This window comes from Typopeltis vanoorti, chromosome 10 (genome assembly GCF_054136105.1).
Source record: "Typopeltis vanoorti isolate ZY-2024b chromosome 10, IOZ_Tvanoo_1.0, whole genome shotgun sequence".
In the NCBI taxonomy this organism is placed as follows: domain Eukaryota; kingdom Metazoa; phylum Arthropoda; class Arachnida; order Uropygi; family Thelyphonidae; genus Typopeltis; species Typopeltis vanoorti.
In genome coordinates this window covers 77,605,983-77,624,832 of record NC_143558.1, presented here as the reverse complement: position 1 = coordinate 77,624,832, position 18,850 = coordinate 77,605,983, and the positions used below count along the sequence as shown (strand labels likewise).

Here is an 18,850-nt window from a genome sequence, read left to right as displayed (position 1 = left end):
TCCATTTCGGAAACATTGGAATTTGCAAAATGCCAAAGTACTTATTCATTTTCTATTGTCTTCATACTGGTTATTGCAAGACTATGGTTGAATTAAATTTATTGATTGGTGTCTGGAATCCTTTGGTTAAGTTATCTTGATTTCTGTTTGTCATATCATTTGCAAAACATTTCAAAATTCAGTAAATCTGTAACTGTTTCTGGATGGACAATGCTAGAATTTGGCAGAATGATTCAAATTGATAGACATTTGTTATTTCCATCCATCCAGTTCTTGTTCATCCAAGATGAGTTGAGCCCCATGATAAAGGGATTACAGAAAATTAGTACTTGCCATTCCTCTGCTGTATCCTCTAAAGGTAAGGTTTTCCTGTTTACAGATATCTGTTCATGGCACCTCTTTTGAGGGATGAAAAATCCAAGTTTCCAGAAGGAAAAACACTTCACTTCCATATGAGACTGGCTAACTCATCTTTTAGTTGAAAAATTCCGATAAGGTTCCTCATGTAATAGTTAATAGAGGGGATTTTAATCCAGGCCTTTCCAGCCCAAGGGATCCATCAAAACTAACTGTTTCAGAGACTATTTGTTATAGGCATAAAGAAACTATGTTTATATCTCCTAAATCAAACATATTGACAGTTCTAAACTGTGACTTGTGTGGATGGGGGAACAGATTAAATGTTTTTGTCCAGTATAAATTCCATGTAGAGAATTGCTCATTAACCAATTATGTTTCCAGTGAGTTTAAAACTCTACTAGTTCTGCATACATTATAAAGTATACAAAACTTCTAGATCTTTTGGGGAAAGTAGATAAGAGATGCTAATTTTGATTGGAAAATTTGATTCAAGAGCAAAAATGATTTATTACCAGAAGAAATCATTGCTTCTCAATGGCAATCTGCCTCAGGAAATCATAACCACTACTGAAATTAATCACATCTACCTTCTTAACCAGTAGCTACAAATCCCTATCAGATCAAGAAAAAATATATTAGCAGCCCTATCTGAAAAGCTGACAAAAATCCTAAAAAAAAAATATCTCGTAATTGACTACAGGCCATGCAAAAAATTGACAGCCTTTATCTGCTACTCTAGAGACTAGCTGCAGTTCCTCGGTGTTGTGCCTAGTGTATACCAGGTGCCCTGCAGCTGTAAGCTTTCCTATAACCTGACAGGCAGGACAGTCAACATCAGAAATGCTAAGCATGGACTACATTTGGTTGCACCACCATGGTCACTCAGGACTCGCAGACCATACTTTGAACACTCACCATGAGATGCCCCTGGCAAAAGGCCACCTTACTTCTCTATAGCAAATACGAGAAACAGTTTCTGTGATCTGCCTCTGCTTCAAAAAAACTAATCAAAACAACCTCAACAAACTTGAATGCACAAAACTGCCTCAAATATGAGAAATGCTTCTCCTTAGACCATCTGTTAGACAACATTATTTAGGACTTTATGCCTACCTTTGTTTGCTGTAATTCAGTCACACTTGCTGAATTTTGTGCTTGAGTGCATTAATCTTTCTGTACATTGTTTCCTGATGAGGGACAGTTTGATTAATTATTATTAAAGTGATTTTTAAATTTAAAACTCCTATTTATACAAGTATTTCTAACAAGGATCTTACAGTTTAGAAGATTAACTAATTAAAATTATTTTATTTAAAGTAATAAAATTACTTTAATTCCATGAATTCTATTCAAATGGAATTATTCATGCCTTATCAACTGAATTCAGTGGTTAAGGCATGGGTTCCTAAACTAGACTTATCTGACTCATGAAGTAGAATATAATTTTAATGTTCTCCTGTATGAATCTGAGCTGAATGATCAGTCTGCCCATAATAACAAAGTCTGTACAAGCACAGAATTTGATAAACTCCAGGATGAGAGAGAGAAGGATATTTATCTTTCAAAGAATATAAGGAGGACTAATGTTTGAACTGGATGAAAAAAAATACATATATTTCAATTTGCTGAAAAGGTCTTGGATTACTCTCTGATATTCCCTTTGCATAGGGAGTGGAAATTCAAACTTCTTCTAGAAGAGTATTTGGACAATGACCACAATTATTAATTTTATTAATTCATTTGGAATTATATATGTTAGAGATGAAAGTAGCTCTGATAAAGGAGTGTTCTCTATTTAAAAGAGAATTAGTGGAATATAGCTTTTGCACACAGTGAACTAAAGTATTAATTGCACCATATTTCTGACAAGGGTGATGTTATGCAGGAATAATGTACTTTTCCAGTATGCATTGTTTTTCTCTGTACTGAGAGTAAACTTCGATCAAGTTATCATAGAATATAAACATTAAGAAAAGGGAGGTAATTGTTTCCTTCTACTTAAAATTATTATTATTATTGCGTGACACCTCCAGGGAATCCAGACTCATTGAGGGGGGGGGGCAGCACCTACTCGACAACTCTGTCACCACCACCCAATTCACCAACTACAATGAACTGCAACTACGCCACTGGCATCCACCGTGAACCACCAACACAGACAATCACAAACATCCATGCCCATGGCAGGATTCGAACCCTCAGCCTTCTGGCCGGAGAGCAGATACGCTAGCCACTCAGCCAGCCAGGCCTTTTATCTGTATATTTACAGATAAAAGGTAAATTTAATTTTAGGTTTGCTGAGCTTTCTCAAAAAATTGATGGTTCTGACAAGGAAAAGTCCCAACAGCAAAAACATGTCTGTTCCAGATTGGTGCCTTGATAGAAAAAACATTTGTGGTTCGAAATGTTCTATAAAATAGTTTGAGCCCCTCCATAATGCAGTTAAAAGAACCATGGTTGATGGTTCTTTTAAGTTGATTGGAAAATAATTGCATTGAATTCTCATTGTGATGAGAAGGAGCTTTACATGGGATTTTTTCAATAGAAGGTGCGTTAGCCAATCTCATATGGAGGTAGCAGGGTTTTTCATCCCGCATGCAAGCAAATCAGTCAATGCAATTTAGGGATCAAAATACTGTTGGTAGTAGTGGGCAGTAGATATCGTTGATGGTAGCAGTATTGATGAGTGTAGTTAGAAAATTAAGTAGAGACTGACAGATACCAGGGAGTAGTATATATGGTAGAGTGAAATCTAGGAGAATGAGCGTGAATAGTAGAGTTTCTCAGGGGTTCTGTACTAGGGCCACTACTTTTTAATTTGTATATCAGTGATAGGGAAAGATTTACCAAGCAGGGTAAAGTTGGATATTTAGTTGATGCAAAACTGGGAAGGGAAATAGTTGATCAAGGTGATGTAAATATCCTGCAGGATGATTTAAATAAATTATAATTGTGGGCAAAGGAAATTTTCCAAGTTAAAAAAACTTTTTACATCTATCTCTCATCCTGAGATTTTATTTAATAAGGTCAGAGCACCTTGTGGCAACTTGTTTAGGTAAAATTCATATAAGCTCTGCATTACTTCAACCTTAGCATTGTCTGGTCTGGCTCCCACTGACGAGACCTCAATAAAGGTCGAAACTGGTATGGGTAGTGACCATTGCCTTTAATGCATAGCATCATATATCTCTGCCAGGGGATGTGCTTTACATTAAGGGAAAAATACTAAGGAAAGTGATCAGATCTTAATCCACCTTTACCACGAGTTGCACTACCATGAGTTGCCTCAGACTTGCACTACGTGCAGGCGCAAACTTGACTTACTTGTCTGTTTGCTCACTTGGGAAATAGGATTAAAAACCAAGTTTATATAAATTTACTTGGTATCTTGAAATTTTCAGTGCTGCAAAACATAAGGTTACACAGAATGCAACTTTTTGGGTTGAAAAGTTGAATTCTGTGTATCACACTGACAGTACTTGACAGAAATTGATGAGGCTAGGGAGACTTGGGGATAATGGTGAACAGAGTTGAAGTTCAGAGGACATATTGTAAAATTTTTTAAAATAGTTCACAGGATTACTTAGATGTTGAAAAATACACTAACCACTAAAGATAGTAAGTTATTATCCCTCAAAATAAGACTATGATTTGGTCGCATCTTGACTACTGTGCACAAATTTGGTCATCTGTGTTTCTAGGTTAACTGGAGGTGGTAAGCAGGATTCTGAGGCAAGTGATTAAGTTGGTGACAGGTGTATAGAATGCTCCCTATGAAGATAGGTTGAAGGTGTGTGGGTTACAAAGATTAGTTGATAAGCAGAAAAGAGGAGTTATAATAGAGGGTTAAAAGGAGGAAGATGATGAGATAATAGAAATTTTAAGATATTAAAGATTTTTTTTTTTTTTAAATTGTTGCAAAGGAAATTTTTCAATATATGCAAATAGTGCAAGAACTAGGGATCATCCATGGAAGTTGTGTGAGAGTGTGTGGTTAGTATGGGTGTACAAGCTAGATTTTTGCCTGCAGAATGATGAACAAGTGGAATGAATTGCCAGAATTAGTCATGAGTACCCTGGCAATAAATGAGTTTAAGGAGAGGTTTTGTTTGTGTTTAATGTTAGTAGGTCTCCCACGATAAATCTCTGGACTCTATGGAGATACTTTATAATAATAATAATAATAATTTCAAAAGTTGGGGAAATAAGACACCCCTTGCATTCCCTCCAAACTGTTTATAAAGTTTGTTAAAAAAAATAACCTGAATTTATGACAAAATCTGATAGCTGAAAATTCTGCAAGTGACAAATGTTTATTTCTTAATTAAGTGTCATTCCACTGATAATTTTATTATTATGTTCGTCTGCTTACATCTCTATATTTAGTTCAATTTAATAATTTATGTTTCTATTATATTCTTTATTTTCAACCTATCAGCTAAACTTTGTAATCTACAAACCTTCAGTCTATCATCATAGGGTGCACCATGCACTCCACAAATCAGTCATTGTGGTCACTTTTCTCTGAACTATTTGCATGTTCCCAAGAAACTCACATGACCAGAGTCTGTGCACAGTAGCACAGACTATCGTTGTATCAAAGCCTTATGAAGCCCATTAGCTTCCTAATCCCTGAGTGTATGTTCCTTAACATTCAAGTCATCCTTTGAATTATTATGACCGTTTTTCTGATATGTCCTCTAAACTTCGCTCTCTGTTCATCATTTTCAAAATCTCTAGCCTCATTAGTTTCTTGCAGTGCATTTCCATCTATGTAATACATGGATTGCAGTGTTTTATTTTCATCCCAGAGTAGATAACTTTACACTTTTTCACACTGAATTAGTGACCGTCATCTTTTGGCCAAATTATTTTATGGAATGTTTTGACAACATATACTGAACGTTTTTTTTTTATCCTAGGCCATCAGTTTGTGCAGAAATGTTGATGTTTTTGCTGTTTGGAAGTCTTCCTTGTCAGAACTTCACGTATTTCTTTAGAAAATTAATTCAGTGTAGAATGAATTTTACTGATCTAAATAGATTATCAGCAGAATCTCTACTCCATCTGCACTGACTGTTATATGCATTTCTTTCCCTAGTTATATGCATCATTGACAATGACTGAATATCCCTCCATTTCCAGTATTAATAATATATATGTCTAACAGTAGCAGCTAAAATGCAGAACCATTTGGCAACAGGTGACCTCTTCTCTCTTTAATACAATTCTCTGATGTCTGTCCATTAGCTGCTATCTCATCCATGTCACCAGCTTGATGCCCATCTTCGTTTGCTGCAGTTTACATTGCAGGGTTCCCTACAGTATTCTGTCAAATGCTTTGCAAAGTCTCTCATTATCATGGTGTAGCCAATTTCCCTTATCCAGTTCAAGTGTCACTTTATTATAGAAAGTAAGTAAATTACTACAAGATGTCTTCACAAAGCCATGCTCCTCTCCACCATTTGAATTCTGTCTTCAACCAAGTTTCTCGTATCTTAACAATCAAGATGTCTTCACAAAGCCATGCTCCTCCCCTCCCCCAATAGAGTAACATATTCCTCTCCACCATTTGAATTCTGCCTTCAACCAAGTTTCTCATATCTTAACTAGTAGTTCTGAGATACTAATAATATAATTAGTTACTTCTATCTTGGAGTCTTCTTCATGTGATGAATATATAATTAAGCTGATATATATCATCTGTTCTCATGTTGATTCCTCTTTCATCAGTCACAGCATTATCATTTGCCTGGATGATATGCAATTGAAAAGTGATCAGTAATTCAACTATTCTTCTGGTCCAATCACTTCCCTACCATCAGGATTCATTAATGCCATTCTTCCTTTTACTACACACTTTCTTTTGCACAAAGGAGGCTCTAAGACTGTGGTAGCAAATTATAGACCAATCAGTATCTCTGGAGTGGTGGTTAAAGTATTGGAAAAGTTGTTCAAGAACAGAATTCAGGAATGAATGGATAGGAAAGATTAGCAAAACAAGTGTTCTCTGCCAGGTTGGCAGCAAAACGACCCAGAGGAAGACCAAGATATAGGTGGATTGATACAGTACAAAGTGCCTTAGACGATAGAAATATAAGATCCGATAACGTTGGAGTCTTGACATGTAACAGACTGATTTGGAGGAAAATTGTAGATAGGAAGTTAGTAATGATGTAATTTTTTCATGTAGTACTATCATATCCTGTACACCCCTTGAGGGTACATGGCAGGAATTTGATGATGATGATGGATAGGAATATTATATTATGAGGTCTCTTCAGTGGGAGTCAGGCCCAGAGGTGGAGATACCAGGCAGAAGCTATAGCGAGGTCATCTTTACCTATAGGAGTTGCCAAAAGGTGTGCTACCTTTTTATTAAATTACTCTGGATTTAGAGAAGGTTCCCACTGAGGAGACCTCAATAAAGGTCGAAACTAGTCTGGGTAGTGGCCCTTCCCTTAATGCATAACATTATACATATCCGCAAGGAAATGTGTTTTGCTTTATGGGAGAAACTGGGATAGGAGTGATGTTAGCTTGGTCCACCTTCGCTACGAGTTGCCCGGTGTTGTACTACCTTACCCCAGTCCTGAAGATATTTTCAGGCGCAAACTTTGTTTGCTCACACTTGGATAAAGGATTAAACTAAATTTATTATTATTGTACATAAATGATATAGCAAATATGAAGGTAGATAGTTTGGAGAATGATTTAAAGAGGCTGATAGCATGAGCAAAAAATAATGGATGTTAGCTTAATATGAAATCTGTCATGTTATGCATTTTGGGTTAAAAAAAAATTAAAAGCTTGTACCACATTGATGGAACTATACTCCAGAAAATTTATGAAATAAGGTATATGGGGGATGGTAGTAGATAGACAAGATATTGCAAAGGTTGTTGATGTAGTGCATAGATTACTTGATTATTGAAGAACACAGCAGAGATAAGGAAGTTATCTCTTAGAGCCATAATACGTCAGCAGCCAAATTGGTTTGACTGCACTAGTTCTTGTGTGTTCGCTGAAGTTAAGGAAACCTGACCCAAGTCGGTACTTTTGTAAAACTCGATGTAGCTTGGAAATACCAAAGCGCTTTACATTGATTTTTACAGAGGTCAAGTCCCATGAGAATATTACGAAAATAACCCTGTTTGTCTCTATATGTTTTATGCTAAATATTACTATAAATAACCCTAATGGAATTAACTGTATTTACTCCTTTAACAAGAATATTTTAGAATGTCAAAAACAAAGGCATTGCTTTGCCACCAGAACTTTGTATAATAGCTCTATATGAGGGCATAAGAAAGTTGTTTACAATTTTAGTGTATGAGAAAGTTGCTTCGAGCTCCGTGCATAAACACCTTTAAAGTCAGTGCCTGAGAGATCTGAAAGGTTCAGACAAGTTTCCACTGCCGGACAAGATACGATCAAAGGAATTCACGGAGGAGAAGAAAGAATGGGCCAATCTTAAAAGAAGATCAAGGAGTCATGCTGAATTCTTCGGGGGTTACAACCTTTCGTGCAAGGTCCCGGAGAACTTGAAATAAAAAGGGACTGAACCGAACATCGAGAGGAGCCAGTAGTCAGCAGAGAGAGTTATCGGGAGTAGGATCCAGAGGACCGGACATTATGGCGAGCCCACGCCAGAGGAGAAAATTGGGAATGACGAGAGAACAGCCGATGTAAATAACCGAAGCAGTTCACTTGGAAGTCCTTTTGCCGCGTGAGATCAACCTCTTGCCGGAGCTATTCGAGTACCGCAGGTTGCAGTCCACAGCCTGACAATTCCCGACGAGATACTGCTGATGCAAGACACTCCTGAAGGAAGCCTAAAATCTGAGATGAAAGAAAAGCCATAGAGACTTTAGTGCAAGACTTTTGATTGAATGTGCAATATAGAGCCTCTGTAATTTTTTTTTTTTTTTTTTTTTTTTTTTTAAATAAACTAGGAATATGTTATAGATGGACTGATAAGAATTAGCTTAACAGTAATAAGAAGTGTCCATAAGAGAGTCATTTGGAATGGTAATGATTGGCATAAGATTTGTGAAATAACTTGGCATAGTTAGCTAACCTCTTAATGAGTAAATCAGAGTTTTCAATAATTAATTTGATTTAATAAGCAGAGAAGTAATTGTATTGTATAGTTAATTAGTATTGAAAAGGGAAAGTTTGTTTCTTTATGCTGAAAGGCTAACAGATAGGTAGAGAGAGTAACCTCCCTATCATTTAATTAATGTACTTTGATATTAATGTAAATAAATGTGTTTTATTTATATGTCAATAGAGTGCCGCCTGATTCTTTAAATTACAATGCACTGTTCCTAAATAAAATCGGACTTGTGAGCGAGAAACAACTGAGGCATATCAAGCGTAGTTTAAGCACTTGAGAAACCACGACTGTTTACGTAAACTTTATTGAAGGAATTTATGCTAGTGAGAGAGAGATCTATCGGACGCATTACTGAGTCTTATGCCCATATAGAAATACTGGTGGCGCAAACTTAACAAATAAATTTTCCAGTGTTCATAGGCATACGACTAGTAAATGCAAATGGTGGATAAACATAGTATGCAATAGAATAAGTAAGAAAGGTTATGAAAGTAAAAAGTGCACTGCTAATTAGAATAAAGATATTACAACAAAAAAAAAAAAAGCATTAGATATTATTCGTTACAAAGGTGCATTAACCAAGCAGGCTTATAAAACACAGCCGTTTACACTGTAGTGAGAGAACTTGGGGCCATTCTTGGAAACTGAATAAGAGTATAGTTAGCAGATGTGAGGACTAGATTCTTTACTTGGAGAGTGGTGAATGAGTGGAACAAAATCTGTTGTGGATGCCTTGACTGTGAGTGAGTTCAAAACGAAGTATGCTAGATATATAGTTGCACAAATAGACATTTGCTAGATAGTTGCACAAATATTGGATAGTGCTTGGCATAATGTTTAGAGCCTTTGTCAACGAGTCTAAGGACTCCAAGGTGTTGCCTATATAATAATGTTCACATCTGGATTACTGCGCTCTGGATGGTCACCTGTGTTTCTTGGGGATGAGGAAGTAGTGGAGAGGATCCAGAGACAAGTTACCAAGATGGTCAGTAGTCTGTGCAAGGGTTTGTAGGTTACAAAAAAGATGGTTTGATGGTGGTGTGGAGAAAGAGGGGGTTTATGATAGAAACATTTAAGGTACATAAAAGGTTTTATAATATTGGTGCAGAGGAAATATTTCGGTACTTGGCTAGAGAGGGGAGGAACAAGAGGTCATTCTTGGACATTGAGTAAGTATGTTGTATACTAAGTATACAACTCAGTTTCCAACTGATGGAAGGTGAACTCAAAAAATGATCCAAAATGGCCACGTAATGGTTATTATCCACTGAATATGTCTCGCACTAATGAAAAAAAAGTCTGGCAATATAAAACCAAAATAGGCTATGGCTGACATGATGAAGTTGTATACTTAGTATAGAACTCAGTTCTTACTCAGTTTCCTCTCAATTTCCAGGGATGATGGATGTAAAGGCTAGATTTTTTGCTTGGTGAATAAGCACAGTGGGTTGTGATTGCATGCTTTGTCTGTCTCTGGGTTCAAAGAAAGTTACAATAGATATTGTGTAGATAGTTTAATGAGTCTATAGACTCCATGGAGGTCCCTGTGCAATAATATTAATTTCCTTTCATAACTTGATTTACCCCCCCCCCCCCCCCCCAATGCTGTCAGACTTCTTCCCCATGCTTTGTACTTCTCACTTGTTGTTGTTGTCTTACGACTTATGTATCCTCTATGACAGGGGTCTTCAATGCATGGCCTGTGGCCCATGGAACTCTTTGCCGTGGCCCGCCGGCCATTTTGAAAAAATAACTACTTCACATTAAAACGCAATTAAATAAAAAATAATTTCAATGAGGCCCGCGGGCCACTAAGCTATACTGCAGTATTTAGAATTGTAAGATGCTTTCCAGATTAATGCTGTGCATTTGCTACTTTACATAAAATCCTATTAAAATAAATATTAAATAGCCATGCTTCTTCAGCTATCTACCAGAGCCAAGCGGTACTTAAGTACTAGTACTAACGTTGCAGGTAGATGGCTGAAATAATAGTTCATTCGAGTGCACTGTCTAGTGCCTTCCAGATACATCTTGAGTGATCTCGATACTTCGTTATTTTCATATAAATACAAGACGATCTCATCCACAGTCAGTCAGTCAGTCAGTCATGAACAGTGTGATATTCGTGTATAAGTGCACGCGGGTTCATCATGTTAGCCATAGGCTATTGTGGTTTTATATTGCCAGACTTTTTTCATTAGTGTGAGACATATTCAGTGGATAATAACCGTTACATGGCTATTTTTGATCATTTTTTGAGTTCATTTTCCATCACTATGGCATCTACAAGTAAAAAGCATAAATCAAGTGATTCTTGTTGAGTTTTTAGTGAAAAGTGGAGCAATTTATACTTTTTTGTGCAGATCGACGATAAGTCAGTGTGTTTAATTTTTCGTGAGTCAGTACCAATATCAAAACAATATAAAATGACACTATGAGACAAAACATGTGTCCAGTTTCGTTTACCTTCAAGGGTGGCTTCGTGTGGACAAAGTGAACCGTCTCCAAATTGATTTAAAATGCCAGCAGGGTGCGTTTAAAAGGCAGAGGGAAGAGAGCAAAACGGGCGTCAAAGTAAGTTATGTAATAGCTGAAATCGCTGCTGGGGATATTCGGTGCCCAAATAATAAGGAAGTGTTTAAAAAAACTGAGTTTGTCTAGGGTAACTGTAGCACATGTCTAAGAACCTGCCAATGACATTGAAGGAACTTTAAAAAAAAACGGTCGTCCGAATTTACGCCATATTTGCATGCTTTAGATAAGAGCACAGATGTGAAGGATAACGGTTATTATCCACTGAATATGTCTCGCACTAATGAAAAAAGTCTGGCAATATAATACCAAAATAGGCTATGGCTGACATGATGAAGTTGTATGCTTAGTATAGAACTCTTTGTCCACTGAATTGATCAACAATTCAATGTGACAGAAGAACTGCTAGTGCTCGTAATGAAGGGAACGACGAAAGTCACTGATATATTCTTGAAGCTTCCAAGAAAACGCTCCAGCGTTTCAACCTCAGCTTAACTAATCTCAAGGTGTGGTAACTGATGGTGCCCCCGCTATGGTGGGAAAGAACAAAGGGTTTGTTGTGCTGCTACAGAAAGAACCGGAACTAGAAGGAAAAGATTTCGTCCATTACCACTGTGTAATCCACCAGGAGAATTTGTGCACGAAAACTATTGGATTTGAAATGTCGTGAAAGTTGTTGTGACTGTTGTCAATATTATTAGGGCAAGAGGATTGAATTATCATCAATTCCAACAGTTTTTGACCGAAGAGCGTGAAGCAGATCACGCCAATGTGGTTTATTATAATGATGTGTGTTGATTGAGCAGAGGGAAGGTCTTAAAAGAGTCTTTGACTTAAGGCATGAAATACAGCAGTTCATGCAAACCAAGGGGAATCCGATTGCGGAATTCAACGATTAGAAGTGGATGACAGACTTTGCCTTTATGATCGACATCTCGTTGCATATGAATGACCTAAATATGCAGCTACAATCCAAAGATCAACTGGTGCACACTCTGTTTGATCACATCAAAGGTTTTGTGGCTAAGCTCAAACTTTGGGAGGCACAACTTGCAAAAAAAAGACAACTCATTTTCAGCTTCTGTCTGAATCCAACTGTTCACCTCTTGATGAATACACTACAAAATTAGCCATGTTGCAGAGTGAGTTCGAAAAGAGATTTAGTGATTTTCGTAGCTAACAGTCTTCTTTAGATTTATTTTCAATGCCATTCAATGTCAATGCTGCCGAAATGCCAGGCTCAGTACAAATGGAGCTGCTTGAACTCCAAAACAACTCTTCTTTAAGAGAAAAATTATTCGATGTGCTCTTGCTTACATTTTACAAAGGCTACATTTCTGAGGATGCATTCCCTAATCTTTGCTGGCATGCTTTGAAAATGTGTGCTTTGTTAGGAAGCATATACTTATGTGAGCAGTCCTTCTCCAGAATGAAGCATGTGAAGTCTAAGACAAGAACTCAGATTATGGACCAACATCTTGAGAATACTCTGCACATAGCGACTTCCAACATTGATACTAAAAAATGAATGTTTTCTTCATTAAATTATCTTTTTTCAAGTAATGATTGTATTTACTTATCATGAACCCAACTCCCACCTACGCTCTTAAAGCTGAGTTTGTTTATTTTTATAGGATGTAAAGTATCAAATGTACGGCATTCTCTGTGAATCTGGAAAGCATCTTACAATTCTAAATACCGCAGTATAGCTTCGTGGCCTGTGGGCTTCACTGAAATTTTTAATGCAGCCCGCACTGTCTGAAAGGTTGAAGACCCCTGCTCTATAACATTTTTACAAATACTCCTTAGATTCCTTGACTATTATTTCTCACTCACTGACATCCTTATAGCCCAGTCAGCATCATCAATGCTCTTTAGTTAGAAAGACCTAGGTTTGAATCCCATCCAGGATGAAAAGACCCTTTATAAGGCTTTTCAACTGAAAGTAAGTTATCTGGTCTCATATTGAAATTTGGGTTTTTCATTCCATAAAATAGGCAAACCAGCTAGAAGAACACACACACACACACACAACTAATAGATATAACATTAACTTCTTAGTGATTTCTTATGTCATCCATTGCACCTAGCTGCCTCCCAAGATTGCCCTAATCATCAGCTTTGCAGTTTCACATTTTACCCTTCTCACTGGAAAGTTCCGTATGTTTAGCCACATCCTAAGTTAAGATTGTGGCATTCCCCCCCCCCCCCCCATCAGAGGCAAAGCAACCATCTTTGGACAAATTTTGATGCTGTCACCTGATCCAATACTCATAAACTCTGAAGAACTTCATCATAAGCTGCTTGGTATAATTATCTCACAATGGACACATAAATTTCACCTCCCCCATGTCCCTTCTAATCTTTGTCTCCATAATAATTAAAGGGAGCTTTCATCTATGGAGATGCATAGGCATCCTCCTTAACTAGGATGTAAAGAACTTTTAGAAAGGCTTTCTTTTCATCTGAAGGTGAGTTGTTAACTAGTCTTATATGGAGGTTAAATGATTTTTCCTCTTGCAAACTTGAGGTTTTTCATCCTACAAAACAGGCAAACTGGCCAGAAGAACAGTTGAGAGAGAGCCATAATGCACTATGCAGATAGGATTAACAGCCCTATGGGAGCATTAATTAGGTTTCAAGTAAGCTAAGTTACTTTGCTATGACATGCCACTGAGTCCAACATGCAAGGGGAAAATGGGGTGGGATATATACAGTGTGTGTGTATATATATATATATATTCTATCCCTGTTACAATATCCTTTTCTGTCAGCCAAATGTTACTAATGCCTATAACTTTTGGCAATTTCAAGCTAACAACTACTAAAAATCCTCAACTCCTTGTTTTGATACTTCTGCGATTAGTATACTGTATTGTAATATCCTCTTGGGTTCACAGGTATCCTTGAAATAATTTACTATATGTAATGCTATACTACTATTTCCTTTCTAACATATACACTTCTGACACTTCCTTGCTCATTCAATATCCTCTTGGAACCACAGGTACCCTTGAAATTAAATGAGTGCCTTATTCAGATCTGAGACCTCACTACATTCAGAATTCTATGATCTTTCACATTCTCATCTCACTTCAAAGAATCATGCACACACACATGCTTACCTGCTTCCTGATTTTACACATCCATTCTGTAACTGAACAGAATCCTCTCCAAAGTTCATATCCCTTTAAGTACAATCCATCAGCCGTATACTTATCACTTTCATCAATCAGTGACTTCAAGCATCTGATCTCTCTCTCACACACAGTTTCAATAATGAATACATTGCATACGTACACTGCCTCTCACAGAGTCCATTTATTAAATTCACTGAAAACTGATGTCATTGTTTTCATGCTGTTAGCACCAAACATTGGATTATATCTTATGATAAGATATAATCCAATGTTTAAAACATCTATACTTCATTGTCATTGAATTCCTGATTTGCAAGGGATGTACAAAATAATATGACAATATTATGTAATAAGTTTATATTTCTACTGTCTGTTGACAATTTCCTTCCAAATTAATCTGTTATTTGTCAGTACCCCAGCATTGTCAAATCTTATATTTCTGTTTTCTGTACTTTATTTTTCATTTTGTTGTACCTCTCCCTGAGGGGTACAAAAAACGTTTTTAGCTAAATACATGAAGGCCCTTTTCTAGTATAATTAGATATTATTTTTTTCCTTTATAATATCTTCAAAATAAATATTTGTGTTATTAATTAAAATGTACATATAATTTAAAGAACGAAATCTTATAATTTGTTGCAATCTAATTTATAGGCCATTCTTTGGGAATTTGAATTTGGTGTCCAGTATGCTTGGTTTTTGTTGGTGTTTTCAGCAGTTGTCATCTTCAGTCTTTCTTGTCCCCTAATAGTGCCCTTTGGTAAGTTTTGCATATTTTTTGGTGAATGTAATTTTTTTTTTTTTTTTTTTCTCAATGAATGACAGTTAACTCATGCACAGAAGACAGATTTATTGTGTAATATAATACTTGTTATGAGAACATCTTCAGAGAGGTGGGGAAGTATAAGAAGGTAATGGTGAAATGACATGTTGCATGCGTTTGCTACTTGTCTCTGTCTTTCTCACATTTGTCAATTATGTGAGAAAGAGAACACACTCTAGAGTTCAAAAAAAAAAAAAAAAAAAAAATGGCAACTATGTTAATCTAATACAATCTAATATTCAGCATTATTGAGAATTAGACACCTTCCCAGAACTTGTAATAAAGTCGTTCATTCAGTTTGATTGAGATTTGGATAGTTATGTAAAGTTTCAAATTTCAGAAGAGATGATCGAATTTAAATTGCTTTCAGTGGGGTATTTTAGTTTGATTCCACTGAACTCTATGACCAGTGTTTATGGCATGAAAAGTGGGGCCATATTTATCCAATGTGAAGTATTTGATATAATCTTAGTGTTCCTGAATTCTAATCTCAGCAGAAAGCCAGTTTGTCCAGAATAAGATAGTTGGTGTGTGATGGGGCAGGGATGGGGGGACTTGATATATACCAGGTAGATGAGGTAATTTGTCCTTGGTGAAGAATAGAAAAGGAGATGGTTTATGAAATAGTTTGAAGATGCTGTGTAGTTAAATTTGTGAAGTGCTCATGCTATTACATCCTTTTTAGAAAGGATATCACAACTTTTAATGGTCCAGTTTGATATTTATCAAAGATTCTCTGAATAAAGGCTTGGCCTTATCCATTAGCACATTAGCAATTATAGTGATTTTTATTTTTGTTACTTAATCCAACTGAATGGATTCTACCGAATTCCTTCTATTGAAGGAAGAATATGCCCCCCCCCCCCCCAAAAAAAAAAAAAACATAAACATATGAAACACTCTCTATGACCATTATGATTACGACAGTATTGTTAACTTCAGTCAGACAAGTTCATTTCAAATGTAAGCTTAAACAAATTTGTAAATTTGAATTGTTAAAGCAGACAAGTTAGAAGAAAGTTGAACCATTGCCCAACTCTAACAACCACAATGGGTCGTAAAATTAAATGTGCTGTCAAAAGTTTGATGGTGAGTACCAAACCTGGAAGTTATGGTAGGTGTAGAAAAAGGTATCTAAGAATTTCACACAAGTGAAGCTAATAAATTAAGATTTGAGGTTGCCAATATTATACAAAGCAAAACCTCTTTTGGATGATATCGTTCTCTCTCAGACTTTGTGGTTCTACACTCCTTGGCATAATAGTATTGTCATGAGAACTGATAAAGGTAAATGCCTTAGTTCTATTGGAAACTACTTAGTGTCGTTGTAAACTCAGTATTCTACTCAAGGATACATCTGCTTATGTTGTAATCAACAGAGATCCAGCACAAAAACCAATTAAACAATTTAAATAATTTATTAGGGGTGCTTAAGGGTCAAAGCTGTATAACTGAGAGGAGACCTCCACATAGCCTTTAAAGGAATACAGAGAACCGACCAGGGCTCCTGACATAATGTCCAATCCTAACCTTCTCGTGGTACACCCTCTTGGGTATCTACCTGGATACTGAACGAACGAGGATGGGCTGGCAATTTGGGATTTAGCCGACCAAATTGTATTCCTATTGGTTAAACCAAAATACAAAATGATGGTACAACATGACAAAATTTCATGCTGGCTGGGGCGTTGCCCAGTTAAACAAGGCCCCCGTTGTTTTCACCAGGGTGAACACCGAAAAGTCAGCTACTAGAACAAATTTGAAAACACACCCCAACTCAACATCACCAGAGTTAAAGATCGGTACTATCAACATAAGAAGCCTGAATGGCAAAGAAATGGAGCAAGCGGAGGAATTAGATAAGTACCAGATCGACATAATAGGGGTGACTGCAACAAAAAAGACAAAAACTGGCGAGATCTTTCTGAGCAATAAATGCAAAATGTTATATTCAGGCAATGACAATCAAGGAAAAGAAGGAGTAGCCATAGTATTGAACAAAAAATACGAGGCTCATCTTCTTGAATGGCAGGCAGTGTCAAGTAGAGTGATTTAGGCAAATATCAGAATGGGGAACTGGACAATGAGACTTATTTGTGCTTATGGTCCCACAGAAGCTTCTACTAGGGTAGAAGTGGAGGAATTTTTTTAGGCTCTAGAAAAAGCTACTGACACAATGAAAAAGGAAAAGTTGGTCCTTGTTGGGGATCTAAATAGAGTAGAAAGTGATTGTTAGACATACAAAAATGTTTTGGGAAAATTTGTAGAAAAGAGCAAAGCTAATAATAGTGGCAAATACCTGTTGGATTTCTGCTCAGGACATGGACTGGTTATTACTAACACCATGTTCCAACATAAAAATGTGCACAAATTCACATGGAGAGAAGATGCAAGGAATAAGAAAAGTCTCATTGACTATGTTATTGTTGATAGTGATGTTTTCTCCCTGGTGCAGGACACCAGAGTGTACAGAGGATTTGAAATTGGAAGTGATCACCATTTAGTATTAAGCAGGATAAAATTGAATTTGATATTGAAAAGAATGACATGTAAGAAAGTTTTAAAGCGAATAAAAGTTGAGCAGCTCTCAGATGTAAACTGTAGACTAAAATACACAAAGATTATTGAAGAAAAAATGAAAGAGTTTCAGAACAGGAACCAAACCTTGGAGATTTAGTGGCAAGCCTTGAAGAAAACCCTGATTGATTCAGCTAGAGTGTCATGTGATGAAGTTGTCTGCAAGGATAGAAAAATTAGAACTCCATGGTGGACACAGAAGTTAAAGAGGCAGTGAAGGAAAAGAAGAAAGCATATCAAAAGTTACTGGCAAATAAGTCAGCTTGTACTCTTAGAGAATATAGAGACAAATGCAAGAATGCTAAACACTGTGTAAAACTAGCTAAACAAAAGTCATGGGAAAACTTTGAAAAGAACATAGAAAATAAATATCAAGAAGGTGACAAAATATTCTGGAGGTTGTTGAAGAAGCTTAGGAATGGAGGAAAGAGTGCTGTAAAAGGAGTTAGAGATGATAAAGGTGACATGAAAACGGGAGAAAAAGATATCTTTGAAGTATGGAGTAATTACTTTGAAAATTTGCAAAATGAAACAAGTAGTGATGACAGCACAGTGATAAAAAAAAAAAAACACTGACCAGGCATGCAGTTAGGAATACATATCCGTACTTGAAGTAGAAAAAGCCATCAAAGGCTTGAAATGTGGAAAGGCAGCAGGAGTATATGATATTCGACCAGAAATGCTGAAGTATGGTAGTATAAAAGTCTTACAGTGGCTGCACTGCATAGTTCAGAATGTCTGGACAGAAGGACGAATTCCAGATGATTGGAGTAGAGCTCTCATAGTACCCATATATAAAAAGGGAAATAAAACTTAATGTGAGAATTACAGAGGTATATCCCTACTGAGTGTTTCTGGTAAGATATATGCAAGTATACTTGAGAAACGGTTGAGAAGAATTGTGGAAGAAAAGCTTGGTGAAGAACAAGCTGGATTCAGGTCAAATATAGGCTGTCAGGATCAGATCTTCACTTTATGAGAAATAGTGGAGAAATCATGGGAATATAACAAAGATCTGTATTTAAGTTTTATCGATTTGGAAAAAGCATATGACAAGGTGCCAAGAGAGAAGCTATTCAATACGCTACTACAGTTATATGGTGTCAATGGGGCATTATATCAAGCAATACTTAGTCTTTATTTGAGTTGTAAGTCAGCAGTTAGAATTGAAGGAAGTACAGGAAGATGGTTTAATGTTAAATCTGGTGTGAAACAAGGATGTACATTATCCCCACTGTTATTCATATCTATATGGATCACATTATGAAGGAAAGTGGTATTAAACATGATATCAAA

General features: G+C 36.5%; 1 protein-coding gene across 3 annotated transcripts in view; it reads left to right on the top strand.

The window, feature by feature from the left end:
- LOC150102528 (osmosensitive cation channel TMEM63C-like) overlaps nucleotides 1-18,850 on the top strand; it is a 491,876-nt gene that overhangs the window by 395,029 nt on the left and 77,997 nt on the right. For all 3 annotated transcript variants that reach the window (XM_090398766.1, XM_090398765.1, XM_090398767.1), the window contains exon 19: nucleotides 14,809-14,914. In XM_090398766.1, the coding sequence (XP_090254892.1) occupies nucleotides 14,809-14,914 (106 nt within the window). The remainder of the gene's footprint in view (nucleotides 1-14,808; nucleotides 14,915-18,850) is intronic.